Source organism: Metopolophium dirhodum, chromosome 1 (genome assembly GCF_019925205.1).
Source record: "Metopolophium dirhodum isolate CAU chromosome 1, ASM1992520v1, whole genome shotgun sequence".
In the NCBI taxonomy this organism is placed as follows: domain Eukaryota; kingdom Metazoa; phylum Arthropoda; class Insecta; order Hemiptera; family Aphididae; genus Metopolophium; species Metopolophium dirhodum.
Genome location: NC_083560.1, coordinates 3567867 through 3583742, shown reverse-complemented (window position 1 = coordinate 3583742; position 15876 = coordinate 3567867). Strand labels below are relative to the sequence as shown.

Sequence of the window (15876 nt, the reverse complement as noted above, 5' to 3'; positions counted from 1 at the left end):
ATAGCGACAGATTTAATAGTAGGTACTAACAAAATATTCATCAATATCTATACGGTCTTGCAAAAAATTAGCCAAAGTTTCTACTATTTCATGACATATGGATCTATTTTCAGTTACATACATATGCGCCTATGTTTTCGTTTTTTTGAAAATCAATTAATTTTATATCTTTTAGAGCTTTTCCATCGGTACCCTTAAGTTCATCATTGAGTACATCTGAATCACTAACTGCAGAAAGGGGACAAGTCCATTAAACACTCGTAAATACATCGTTTACTTCAGAAAGGAGTCAAATCCTACTATCCAAACGCGAAATATAGTGTTTGGAAATTTCAGTTTACTACAGAAAAGGGACATGTTATGATTTCGTTTTTTGTCTCTCCTGAAAAGTTATAAAAAATGGACCTATCCCCTTTCTGCAGTTAGCGATTCATCTATCCAACCACCAACTAAATTAATTGAACTCAATGATTTAATTTTGTTTACAACTGACTCAGTATGTTTAACAAGATTTCTTTATCGGTATTCGGTATTACGTATTACGTATATTAGAAAATCCTAACTCCAAAGAGCCTACGATTTCTAATAATAAACATAATTTAGTAATTTCATTAATTTATAATCAATGGTAGGTACTTAGTTTACATTTTTAAATTATAATTATTAATCGTTAACGTACTACCTAACTACTATAAGTATAGGTAGGTAGTATATAGGTATATATAAAATGATTTTCTTATTGCAAATAATTTCTTAGAAACTACAGATCTGCTATTTTGCTTGTCTTATCTTATTAATATAACAATAACTTAAATTAATTACGCAAAAATTGATTATCCAATGCGCATTTAGCTATTCCAAATACGCAAAATTAGCCCAACTGCACTTTAGAATAAGGCCTGGTACGCGTCGTCCGTTCCAGCGGTCGGTTCTGCCGGGACACATGTGCACACGGCGGCGGCGAGCGGACTCGACGTTGCGTCAAGCTTGGCCGCTAGAAAAAGACAAGTGTTTATGTATTATGTACAACAGAACGAGTACTCCCGGCGGCGACATGCACAGCCATGGCCGGCGCTGAACGGCGGAGGAGGGGGTAAGCCACCTCACGAACTTCGTTGGTCCGCTGCACAACCGAGAGAGAATATGTCGAAGCTACGGTGGCGCGAAAACACGTCTTTGAACATAATCACATGCGCCACCGGAGAACCGGACGCACGACGTAGCAAGGGATGAAGGTCCGAAGCAGATGGATGTTCAGCGGCTGGTCACATATGCGCATAACCTGTGGGTGTACATTATTTTTTTTTTTACATTGAAAACAAAATATTCGAAAAAAAATCATTACGTAAGTATAAATTATAATTAATGACCAAGGCATAGTACCTATACACCATATACAATTTATTAATAATATAAATAATTGAAAAATAAACCAATGAACATAATATAGTTCAGATAAAAATTGTTTGAATACAAAATAAATACACATAGTAATAAATAATAATACAAAGTACGAAATAACAATACTACGAAACAAATTCATATATTTATATACATATGAGGAATTGAGGACTTCCCCGGTCCCAACACCCAACCAATCGCGATGTATACAAAGTTTAAAAACGTGCAACACACCAAAATAATTAACAGGTGGGTTGGGTCGGTGAGTTAGACGCGTCGTGTCAGGGAGCACAGTGCTTACATGTGAGACAAAAGGCGACGCGACAACATTTATCAATTTCAAGTTATTGGCGGGTAATAATGCCACCGTGGACATACGCCACTCATTACATTTGACTGAACATTATTAGCCGCAATTCGCACATAGGCAGCGTGCCTACCCGCAGTCCCACCGTCGGGGAACGAGGCGAAGTACTACCGCGCGTATTGGCGGAGCACAATAATAGACCTGCAAGGTATTGTGAGACACAGGAGACCGACGCTACAGACATTGTACGTCTGTGCAGTGGCGTGGTGAAGGGGGTCTAGAGGAGCGACCACTCCTCCAAATTTTGGGTGGGTGGGTGGGTATTGGGTAATGGGTATTAATATTTAGCATACATATGTACATAATATACTATACAATTAATGAAGTACTAATGTAAAAAATAGGTGGCAAGTGGTTACCGCTCTAATGTTAGGATGTCAAATGGGTAATTTTAATGGATGTATTAAATTTTAATTCAATGATATAAAATCATTGTACACGAAAACCGTAATTGAACGAAGACAGTCTGCCAATATTACTATAAGTATATTTTATAATATTGATATTAAAGTAATTTATACTAACAGTATGTTAAGTTTACTTTGTCGAAAATGTTTAACTTGCTTTAAAAGTTTTATGTATACCCACGAATAATATTTTTAAATTACAAAAAAATAACTAAAAACATTTTTTGTTTAGGTACATATCTAATTTTGTTCAAATTAGAACTTAAACTGTATATACAAATAACTGTGTGAATATATTTTTAGAAATTTGGGTCGAAATATCAAATTATCAACTACTTATAAAAAACTATGTTTTAATATTTCAATCTTTAACTAAAAAATTTATCATTTTATACATTTTTACCTGCAGTATAATTTGCAATTTTTCGTCATTTTTTTTTCATCATTTACATTTGAAAATGTTTTATTAATTTCTAACTGAAAAGTAATTTGCAAATCTTCGAGACTGATGAATTTCGTCAAAATTCTAGCTTCAGACAGTCGTAAAAAATTATTAAGGATTTACGCTCAACTTTTTTTAATTTCACTATTAACAACTTATGCGGAACTGTACCAATTACATTTTCAAGTTTATTGCCCTACCAAAAAATTTTTTACCAACAGCAATTAAACAAAAATTGCTCATATAGCTATCAATAGTTCAAAAAGAATCAAAATATTTTGCCAATATTCGGTAAGACAATTTCATGTACCTGTAAATACGGCTATTATTTCATTATAAATCGATTTTGTTGAAAATTGGCTTTACGTAAAAATTCTCATTTTAGATTCTGAGTGAAGCGATTTACAATGATATGCGTTTTAATTATTTTAAATTTTTTAAATTTTGTTTTGTATCTATCATCATCTTTTAGGACAGTAAAAATACTTAGATTTTCTTCAACAGTATCTTTTCTGGTAGGAAAATGAATACTTTAGGGGTCTAAAATATAAAATAGTTTTTGTGAGCGCAGGGAAAAAGAAAAGAAAAATTAAGAAAAAACTGGAATTTATCGGTTTTTGACAAAATTGATTTTGGTTTTTGATATAACTCTTAAACAATTGACCGTAGATATATTCAAATTTCACTAGTTGCTTATATTAGCATTTAATATACACAATACAATTTTCAAAAAATAATGATTTGTTTTGAACTGTTTATGGACATTTTCAGTTTCCAATTTTTTTAATTTTTTTCTATGAATGTCAATAAAATTTTATTTATTGATAAAAAACTTGAAAATTCAATACAAAGCTCTTAATATATTGTTACTGTGGCGTTTGTAAAATATTAAAAATCCATAGTCACAATTTTTTTTCATAAGCATTTAAAGTTCAAATTTTGAAAAAAAAATCGTACAACTCACAAAAATGTGCAAATTATTTTGAGTTAAAAATTCCTAAAAATTTTTCTTTTCAAGTCTAAGATTTTCAAATGTAATACAAGACTCTATATAAGGCCATCTACTTTTATAAAAAATGTGTATAACAAAGTCAAATTAAATTTTGATGAGCGTTTGAAGTTCAAATATTTACAATATTGGATATTCACTCGACTTGTCATGTAGCGTTTTTCTTATTTTGTTGTAATTCAAAAACGAATAACCATAGACTCTTGAAATTTTTATCATATATTTATTTAATCAATTCCTATACTTGATAAATTTTTCAAAATATTTTGACTTGTTTTGAGCTATTTATGTGCAATTTAAAATTTCAATTTTTTTCTATAAATTTCAACAACATTTATTTGTTAGGCCAAAAATTATCAAAGTTTACTATAAAGCTCCTGATATATTGCCTAAATAGTAGTGTAAAAATATATAAGCACAATTTTTTTTATAAACATTTAAAGTTCAATTTTTGACAACATTATTATCAAATTTAAAATTTAAAAATGATTTTTTAGTTCAAAATTTATAAAATGTTCAACTTTTATAGCTAAGGATTGAAAACTTACACAAGGTTCCACGTAAGTAGGTTATTTTGTAACCAAAAAATCACAAAAATATAAAATGTTCAAATTTGGAGGAAATGACATATAAAGTAACCAATAGTAACGATTTTAGTTATTTTGTTGTAATTTTATAATATTAATTCAACTAACGGCTACCATATTAATAATAAGTAATAACAATAAAATATAATTTAAAATATCCTCACTGACAAACCATCAACGCTCAGAATCATTTTCCGTACACAATGATATTATATCATTTAAGGTGATTCGATACCGTGGTTTTCTGTTTTTGTCTAACACACGCGTGACATACATATACAATACTATAGTATTTTAGACGTGTTTTTTGCCAAACATTCCAATTGATCTCATGAAGCGATAAGAATTCTATATTCTAATTTCTATCATAATTTAATTTAACTAAATTTTTATATATCTCATAAAATATTGGATGGGTGGGTGAGTAGAATAAAATCTTTGCTCCTTGTGTGAATATCGCTACGCCACATATACGGTCTGTGATTAGACCTGACAGAGCGTCGCAGTTGACTGCCTCCGTCGAACACAACACGCACGGAAACAAATTACTTGTAGGTGCATATGGTACCAAAGCTCCGCGAACGGTAACAACGACCGACGGGTCACAGTTACGTCGACATCAAACGACAGTCGTACGCGCATATAAACCACAATGCGGTCACAATTACAATTGCGCGTAAACAATTTGTCGCGCGATCCACAAAAACAAACATTTGGGGAGGTCACACCGGGATACCGATGGAAGCGAGTCGTCCCATTCCGACAGGTTTTTCTTTGATCCATGTGTACCACATAAGTATATAACGAATCGATATGAAACAATCGGCATTAAGCCGCGCGACGACTTATTTGCGTTATTCGATGATTTACCGTACTGCCAAAAACAGTCGGTTATTAACAATATGTGGATATGATTCCCGCGACTAAACACATATTTTTTGAACGATTTGTAAGTGCCAGTTACTTCAAAACACTATGATAGTCACGATCTGCCCACGAATGACTGCGGCGACCACCCGTATCGAAGACGGTGGCGCGCTGGTACATGTACCGAAAACGACGGACACTCAACACGTATTCCGTGATAATACGTTTAAATATTACGGGCTAATATATATGTATTGCAACATAACCAACAAACCATAATCGGACATGAACACGAGTCAACGATTGTATAACTGTTGAGTGTTACTAATAATATTCCGCTCCGCTACCGTAGGACGAATTTGCGCCAAAACAGTTTTGGATGCATCGACAAGGTCATGCATAGTGGAATGTAAAGCACGCGAATACTCATCCGCGCTGTTAAGCTCAAACAAACAATTTAAGACGGCTGGATCAAAAGACTTAAACTTATGTCACAGCGAGTCTAGGTCAGCAGCGGGAAAGGAAGACAGGAAAGCTAGGCTATTGTCGGTACAATATTTAATAAACCATGTATATTGTTTATCATTTTTTAGTTCATAATTGAACATGGAAATTTTAAAGATTTTGATCTTATGTATTTTTTATACTTCGGTATAAATAGGAGAGATTATAATAAATTAGTATTCAAGTTTATGGCAGCAGTAGTACTTGTTAGTACCATATAATATTAACTGTACTGTACGGTTTTTGTCAGGAGTCAAAAGACACTATAGGGATAAAAAAAATCTGTGAATGTTTAAAAACGGTTACCCACAGTTTAATTAAATATTATAACTGCATTTACATATTTTTATTTTAGGTACTAATACTGATACCAAAATGTGTAAACAAATATAATTATTATATTTTCAAGAATAATGGTACCAAAATCTGCTACATTCATTACCATCTGTGTGACGGGGAGTTATAAGACCATTCCCTCAGGGGTTGTTACACCTTTAGCCATTTATCACGAGGTCGGCTCCTTCACGCCTTATGACACGGGCACATCCCTCCGGCGGGTTGGACCAGGGCGCCCTGGCGCCAGACTGGTTGTCCCCCGTCGGCTACTCTCTTACAGTGTAGATCGGTGGGTTTCGTTTGAACCGTGTCGGCGAGCGCTGGATTTGACCTAGTCAAATAGCTCCCCTTCTACTAAGGCGCTACTCCCGACAGCCCCCGCGAGGCCATCCACATAAGTCGCGAACGCGCGGCCGGCGAGCGCGAGCACGCGAGGTACACGCACGCGTCGGCCGGACGCACGCCACAAAGCTCGACGGGCACTGATACCGTTCGGGCGTTAGCAATGTCGGGTTTTCAGTGGGGCTATCCTAGTCGCCCGCGGGATGAGATTTAAGGATCCGTTATCCAAAGTACTCACAACGGCTTTTTTCCCACTAGCGTCGGCATCGGAACAGTTTTTACGCTGCCGCGGTGCGACCTTTTTTGAGTGGTACGGTTTTCTTTTGCCGGGTGCCGTGTCCGTACCGAATGCTCGGGTTTGGGTGCTTGTCGGTGGGTGTCCCCCAGCCGGACTTCCATCTTGCACGTGTTCGTTCACGAGTTGGCCGGGCCCGTGTACTCTCAGTCAGGTTCGTGCTAGAAGCGCCAGCGCGCCGGCAGAGGTCCGCGTCTGCTTCGCCCGTCGTGTGCTGGCGCCTCTCGCTCAAGCCCACTGGTTTGTCGCAGGTGGTATGGTACCCCCACTCGGGTAGTTTGTTCCCGTGCGGAGAAGGAAGGTGCCCTCCATCACCTCGGTTGTCCTTATTCGGGGACCCACGTCGAGGTCTTTTGACGTGCCTATCAGGACTGCCCTTCCTCAGTGCGTTGATACGCCTGGAACACGGCTATTGGTTTTCCCGTGAGTCCGCGCTCTGCGATTCGGTCCGCTCCGATCGCTTGCACCTTGAGCGCGGAGCTTTTTCGTAGTTGACGGGCGGACAGTCGTATGTGTACCAAAATCTGCTACAGTCAAAATGTAGGTACTTGAGCATTGACGAATCGTATAAAATGACAACAATGTTAATTTTGTAAAAATCTGAATAAACATTAATAGACAATTTTATATCATGATTCTCTAAAAAATTTCAATCATAAATTGTAGGATGAGTTATTTCACTGAATTATTAATCAATCTATTAAATTAATTATTAATTTAATAGATTACTAAATAATATATTTTTTGAATTCTTATATTATACTTACCTACATAAGCGTGTCGAATTGAGATGAGTTCATAAATAACTACTCGAATTTAAATAAACTGGTGATCAGTATCTGTGGGTAGGCCGATATTACCATGCTGATACATGCTGATATATATATTTTTTATTTATTTAATTTAATTTCATACATACATATGAATACAGGGCTTCTTTGAGAGAACTGGTGTTGGTGCCCAGGAGTTCAAAAATATTATGATGATAAGATTACAGATAATTAAATAAAAATATATATAATATACCTATGTTAATAACACTCATTTAAAAAAAAAATGCCTATGTATCTTTAATATTTTTATCGGCGTTGCAATTAAAACAACTTATGAGAAACCTTGTATTAAATTTTTCAAGCTTTTTCCACAACTTAAAGAGTTTTTTAAACATTAATAGAAATAAATTAAAAAAAATTGATAATTTCAACTGTCTATAGGTATCTAATATAGTTCTAAAGGCGACAAAATATTTTGAAAATTTTACCATATTTATCGAAAATTGATTTATTAGAAATTAATAACCAATATCGAAAAAATGTCCACTTATAACGCTTATAAAAAATGAAAGTGAATTTTCGGTAAACTTATTTTTATTATAGGTGGAATATCTTAACTAGGAATTTTGTATTACTTTTCAAATCTTAGAGATAAAAGAACAATTTATTACGAATTTATAAATCAAAATATTATGCAAATTTTCGTGACTTACAAATTTCGTCAAAATTCTAACTTTAAATGGTTTTTTAAAATTATATCTTGACAATGAATTTTCGATAATTTTTGAATTGTATAATCAAGTGATCAAATTATGAGTTATGAGCAATATTGTATAAAATGTTTTCAACTATTTGACCAAGCAAAAATATTGACGTAACAAGTATAAAAAACTACCTACATAAAATCGAAAACGTCATATTATGACTGAGGTAGCTTTCAAACTACACAAAAAAGAAAACAATGTCGGTTTTGTTTAAAACCAGTGGAAGGTACCTATTAAAATTTATAAAAATACCCGTTTTTCCTTAATTTCTATTTCTTTTTCACGATTATAATTAAAAAGTCCTGGGAATTTTCGGATTTTACCTCTCAAAAGTACTAACTCCATAGTCGGAAATCCATTAACATTTCAGAGGGTTAACATTATTAAAATAAATGTGAGTAGGGGGGCTTCAATCCTACACAGCTAATAAAGGAGGGATCTTGATGGACTTTGGGAGGGGGGATGCTAAACCCCCGGAAGCCCTCCCCACCGGTCACCGCCTATTACCAACTCGGTCATTTATTTGTTATAATTGGATGTGAAACACTATTTATTATACTAACGAGGTATAACATACTTACACACAATAACTACCTCCCAAAACCACCCAACTATGAGGAGGAATATCTCATCAACGGATTAACGAAAAATGAAAATTTGAACGTCATAATTAATAAAAAGAATAGTGAAAAATATAAAAAAATATAAAAAAAATATACAATTCAAGTGTAAATCTACAGTTTTGAAAAAAAAGTCAATATTTTTTCAAATAATGAGTTGTTTGATAAAAGAATCATCCTGTATGAGTACAATAATATACTCTATAAACAATTACAACTTCTTATAGGTACATTAAAATATACTTTTTTTCAATAGGTACTTATTGTGCTAAAAAGGAGATATTATATAGCTACAATGTCTTTTTTTTAATATTATTTATAATTAATAATATTTTATTATTTTTTCTATTTACAATTTAAAAAAGGGTATTAGCTACAATATTATGTTTTATTTTTATTTTAAAAATGTTTAACATTTAATATAATGGTATAAGTAGTATATCCTAAATATCTACCTATTATATACATAAGTGAAATTATAAAATACTCTATAAACAATTATTATTAATTTATACATATTATAAAATAATTTTTTTCTCTACATTTAATATGATAAAAAGGACATATACCTAAGCTACATTGTCTTTTTTATTTTAAAATTGTTTAATATAATGACATAAAATAATTAATAATATATTTGTTTAGTTATATTATTAGGTACAATTATATTTATTTTTTTTCAATGTATACAATTTTATATTACAACAAATATATTATATCATACTGCACATTTTTTTTATTATAGTATCAACCCTATTGGACAATTTTGGGACATTTCAAAAGTACCAAATATTTGTAATAATATCAATTTAAATTTAAAACTCAAATGCTTATAAAAGGTTTGATCATGCTTGTTAATAGAACAATAGAAAAAAATGTTATATAAACAATCATTGAATAATACTTAAAAATTTTATTATTTAAAATTTTATATATTATACAGAAAAATATCATTTAAACATTTTAAGTATACGATTTATAAAATAATACTTTGTTGGCCAACTGACAATATAAAAACTTAAAAGAAATAATATTTTAATCAAAAAATTGGGAAAATAAAACATTTATTTAATCATATCAATACAAACAGAATCTTAATAAATCAACAATAAAATTAAATAAGCACCAATCATAGGCATTTATAGCCAACATCTTGAAATGACCATGATGACAAACAATTGCCCAGAAAATGTATATCCCGAACCATAGGCATATGGAGTTGATTCGTCTTGTACAATATCAAAAAAATGATTGCAGGTACAAATCAGAAACTGTCAATAGTGATAATCAAGCTTTAACACCCGGTGAGAATTCACGTCTGATTATATGAATATTTTGTGTATGATTTTGAGCATGTGTGGATTAATAATGATGGTAAAACTAACTTATAATGATGTCATATTGTCATTTTAGTCTAATGCTCGTATACATAGTCAATTTATGTTACACATAAATTGACTATGCTTACAGACATTAAATCTTCATATTCCAAATTCTTATAAACATTTTTTTGCTAGTTTAAATTGGCAACATAGTGTGCTATGTTTTGTTCATGTATCAGCTTTACAAACTCTTAAGCGTTTGACGACTATAAACAAATCTTTAGCATTTTCATGTAAGTATCCATGTCTTAAATTATTAATTTAACATAATATTATTTTTAGTTTATGTAAGGTATCACTTTTAGAGTAATTATTACACAGCTGATGTAGGCACAGATCCAGTGCAAATTTTATTTTTTTTTTGGGGGGGGGGGGGCGGGCAATAGTTTAACTTTTTTTCTCATATTATTATAAGCTTAATGTAGTAAATCAATTAAAAATTATAATATATAAATAACAAACTCCAAGTGTATTCATATTGTTGCTTTTTTCCAAAACGATCAATTATTAGGTCAACATTTATATAAATTTCTCTATGAAAATTTGAGAAATAATATGTTTGAGTGGGCTCCTCTAGGCCCCTCACTTTGGATCCGTCCCTGCTCATATAAGTTTCCATAACTTTTACAATTGGTTAAAAAATTGTATAACAATATACAAAGTTTTATTAGTTAAAAATTTCATATTGAGTGTGAATATTTACTATGAAAAAAAACCATATGATTATAACTTATAAGTAAGAATGTGAATTGTGTTGCATTATTTATAGAAAAAACATTTGATTTCCATTTCAATTTAAGACGACGCTTTTTAATAATAAGACAAATAATAAGAGGACGCTACGCATGCATTTGTTTTTTCCGTCTTACACACTACGACATATCAAATTTTCATTCACTAGTTTCAAAAGTCTGCTGTTAGTTTTGATATTAAAAGTGAATTGACTTTTTATCAAACTAGGTAAGAACATAGTATGTGCATAAGCGTTGGACATTTTCCAATATTTTAGTTTTCAAGCGATATATGATAATTTTTAATTTGTAATATTTCACACACCCATTCAAATATTGAAAAATCACCAACGTTTAAGCACAGATAATTTTCTCACCTAAAAGTTTTATATAGGAAAATTTACTCTAATATCAAGATTAACAACACACTATTGAATCTAGTGAGTGAAAATGTGCATATGTGTGTAAGACGGACACAACAAATGCAAGCGTAGCGTCCTCTTATTATTTGTCTTATTAAAATAACTGTAAAATTGTTTTCTAAAAATATTAAAAGTCAATGATTTAAAAATCAATAAAAATATTTTATTACAATTTATTAAATTAATGATGTATAAAAGAGGTGTGTGGGCCAAGGCCCAATTGTATGTATTAGACAAAAAAAACCAATGGATAGGTACAATGTAAATATAATAAAAATGTATATAATTTTTTTCCATTTTAGTATTTAATTTAGAAAATAATATGGTCATTACATTTTTAAAGACGTTCCATATCAGAAATTGTAATGTCTTATTGTCTCATTTACAAAATGTGCATCCAATGTCAATACCGTGGTCTACAGCATTTGGATAAGAAATTGGATTTTACAAATAAAAATAGTGATTTGTGTTTTATAGGGTTTACTAATGGTATATTAATCGTTTAGTCAAAACTATAAAAATAAAAAATAAAATTTCATTTGCAAATTATTTAAATACAATTCTAATCCAGACGTTTAACTTATTATTTTCAAGTAGTATTTAAATATCCAAGTTAATTAGTAATTACATATTATTGGTATTGGTCACATCACTCTTCGTGAGTGTTAACAACTGATTTCTACATACTTAAAGTAATCTCCCTCGACAAAATGGTGACCCACAATAGCATTTCAAATTTTTCCCTGGGACACTTCCTAATTTATAGTTATAGTCCCAAGTTAGTTCGGTCCCAGCTGGTATGTAATGGCGTGAAAATAACGATATCCATGGGAACCGTAGGTCATGCGTATCCACGAATACATTTTGGACAAATATATTTGGAGAACACGAATGATTGAAATAACGTCCAATATTGCCTCTAATTTTGGCATCCATAATATATGCACTCTCGTTGTTTCCAAAGTATTCACGCACTGATTTTGAAGGTTTAGGGTTTTTTTTCATATCGCGTGTATTGAATTTGGATAAAACCCGCATATGTTTAACATATTTTTTTGTTTTTGATTTTTTGCGTTTGCTCTTTAATGACATTTCAGATCTTCTACCTAAGTAATAAAAATATTTATATATATTATATGAATTATAAATTATAATTAGTTAATAATAAAAATACCATCAGATGTAGAAGGTAAATGTTCATCAGACGATTCGGAGAGATTCGCCTCAGTTTCATATTCATGGTCACTGTAAAGAATGTCACTTTCAAAATCTTCTTTTATTTTTTCAACAGTTTCAATATAGTCTAATTCTGCCAAATATTCATCGCCATAATTGATCCCACCTTCATTACCATCAGTTTCAGTTAACAAATAACCAACATAATTACATATGAAACTCCCTTGAGGTATATCATTCAAACATTGAACACCCCATCCCTTGTTTTTAGTAAAAAATAATTGTAACTTCTGCGACAAAGGGTTCTGTACCACACGATTTAAACATGAACTGGAACATTTACATTTTTTATTACATTCATAAATACCCGTTACAACTTGTTCGGCTAATCTTCGATGATCGTAACCAATATTTGGGTCTTTGTAAGGATCAGGGAAACTCTTCTGTCCTTCGATAGTCATTTGCCAACAAGCGCATTTCAATTTATCTTGACAGTTGTCAGTGCAGTCACATCTACATAAGAACTCACTCTCTACATTTATGTGAACACCTTGCATCGGTTGTCTAGTAGTTATATAATCTATTTTTGGTGGTAATGTACTGTTAATAATATTTACACATGGTATGGCCCTAAATTCTTTGCCCTCGGATATATCTTTTAGAAATTGCACACTTTTTATAATTTTATATTCGGCAAATGGGTTGACCCATTTATCAAAATTGAATTGGTCAATAGTCATTGCGCTTTTGGTAACAATAAGATATTCCAGCATCTGTTCTATGTTTTGAATAGTTACACCACACGGGGTTCTGTACTCCACTTTTTTTTGATATTTATTAATTTCTGTTAGATACCTTCTAAAACCAAAATGTAACGGAATAGTCAACATGTTGATAGTCCTAGTGCTCTCATGGTTATATGATGTCCATGTAACACATAAAGGATTACATTTGTGTTTGCTATATTTAATTGGATTATGAACGGTTTCAGGGAATATTAGGTCAACAACCTTAGTAGCATTGGCCTTATTTTTATTACATTCTTGAGTTCCATCACCAGCGGTTGTTGAATTCTTGCTGATACTTTTACGAGCTCCTCCATCAGTTAAAAGGCGGGAGGGATCTTCTTTTACATTTGTGAATTTCACAAATGGTTCTTTTAAACCAGATTGTCTTAATCGATTACCTCTCTCAGACTTGATCTGTTTTTTAAAAATATTATACAAACGTGTTGAACCACGATATATCCATTCGCTATGTTGGGAATTAATAAAATATAATTTGACTAAAGATGCATCAACTTCAAGCACTTTTACCATCTGCAACTGGCATTGATATTCTGCCAGTTCGAAATGTTGATTAACCAACTTTACCATTTTGCGTTCAGGATACTTTTCTAAATAACTTTTTATAAAATCCCGGGAATTCTCTTCGACATCTTCCCAAACAACATGTATATTTGTCCGATGAGCAACTAAACGAATATCACGGTGCTGTTTATATTGAACATTACCATCATCAAAAAAAATCAAGTATCTAAAAAAAAATAATTATAAATATAAAACAGTATTGTCACCTTGTCCTTAAATAATTATTAATTAACCTTACCGAAAATTATTAAACGCATTTGGAGGTTCAGCTACTATACCAGCATAAAATTCATTGTCATATTGAGAATTAGGATCCTTAAACTTAGCAATTACTCTGCAACCCACCGGAAATCTTACTGAATTTGGTGTAGAGTATGCAATTTGTTTTTTTGACACTAACTTTCGACAAGTTTGAAATACTATGTGTATATTATCTTGATTATATATCTTTTTGATTTTACCGCTATACCATGGATCTTTTCTAGTTAACTGCATTCCATATACAGTTTGTCCACTCTCAAAAACAGGATACTCTAAAGTCCCTTCTAGAGGTAAATTAGCTGGTACAACACAAACGGTACTATCAAGTGTAATAATATCGTCCTTATCAGATTTATCTTCATACGATGCTTCAGCGCCAACATATAGTTCCAAATTTTTACTTGATGAGGCCATTTTTGTTTCCTAGTCAATAAAATACAAATCACAAATTAATAAACAAATAAAGCATTATATGTGTAATGTGTTTATGGTATACCCTCTACACAGATGGATATGCCCAAATTATGTCACAAATCTAACTCTGTGTTTGTTAGGTACTCAAATAGTTAATACATACATAAATACAATTTACTAACAGAACCATTTATGGAACCTGGTGGTTTGTGAAACTTGAAACAGAGCCTATAAGAGATGCGAGTATCTAATGCTAAATTATTTTGTGATTGATTATCACTGAATAGAAACTAGAAAGCATCTCTGATATTTTCAGAGTACAAACAGATAAACTAGAGTTGTTTTTACTCAATGGTTCGTTATATATTATTGATTTTACATACCATATTACCATAAATCTTAGTTCCTGATACCTACTAAATATTTACTGTACATGCAATAATAGTTCTACCGCAAAAACTGGATATGTAAATTGTAAATAGTTGTTGTAATATTATTGTAGTACTTATATTTAATTGTTGACATTCGGCTATCAATATCATTATGTTTTGGGTTATAGGCATTTTTAGTATAATATATATATGTTATATATATAAGCTCACAGACCGTTTTCGCTTAGAATCTTTTTTCGTATGCAATGATTTATTGTATCATCTAATTCAAATTAAGGAAGTACATTACAGTGACTTTATACTGAATGATGAGGTAGGTACACTTTAAGCCTATTTCACAGCAGAGAGGTTAGGTATCTACATTTTAGTTGTATTCATAAAATTATATTTTTAACATAAATATATTTTTTTAACAAAATTACTTTAAGACTACCTATTATATATAGTATAAAAATAATAAAATATTAATTGAAAGATTAAATTACCTACTTGTGGTATTGAATTTTCTAAAAGTAGATAAAATTGAAATTGAAACCGGGCTAATAATATAAATATAAATATATTAAAAACTTGTTGATAGCTAAAATTCAAACAGTACACAGAAGTAATATTGGTTGGTAATTTATCTTTATCTATTTGTTAGTTTAAGTATTAATTGTTAATTTAAAAATTACTCGTCAGAAATTAAAAAAATTAAAATCTATTACATTAAGTGTCTATTTTCTAATAGAACTTACTAATCAATTTCAATTTTGACCATCATAAGATCACACGTGTACTAATGATTCTGTTATCGATAAATATTGGGATAAAGTTCTTTTATGGTCTAACTTAGTCTTGTTGAATGAGTGTTTTTCATTTGATTACAACATTTATAATATCTGTTAATTGTATTAATTATAATGAATGCATTATTCATAAAGATAACTCAATTAAATGTACTAAGTGTAAGAAATAAAAATGCGAAGAACTGAAAAGAGTTTAGATGAGTTTAGATACAATGGAACAAATTAA

General features: G+C 31.3%; 1 protein-coding gene across 1 annotated transcript; it reads right to left on the bottom strand.

Annotated features, from left to right (window-relative positions):
- Nucleotides 1-11936: 11936 nt before the first annotated feature.
- Nucleotides 11937-14470, bottom strand: LOC132936115 (histone-lysine N-methyltransferase SETDB1-like). Its single transcript, XM_061002835.1, has 3 exons — nt 14034-14470; nt 12424-13961; nt 11937-12355 (listed from the first exon to the last, which is right to left on the bottom strand). The coding sequence occupies exons 1-3, from the start codon at nt 14468-14470 to the stop codon at nt 11937-11939; spliced, it is 2394 nt and encodes a 797-aa protein (XP_060858818.1).
- Between the last annotated feature and the right edge of the window lie 1406 nt (nt 14471-15876).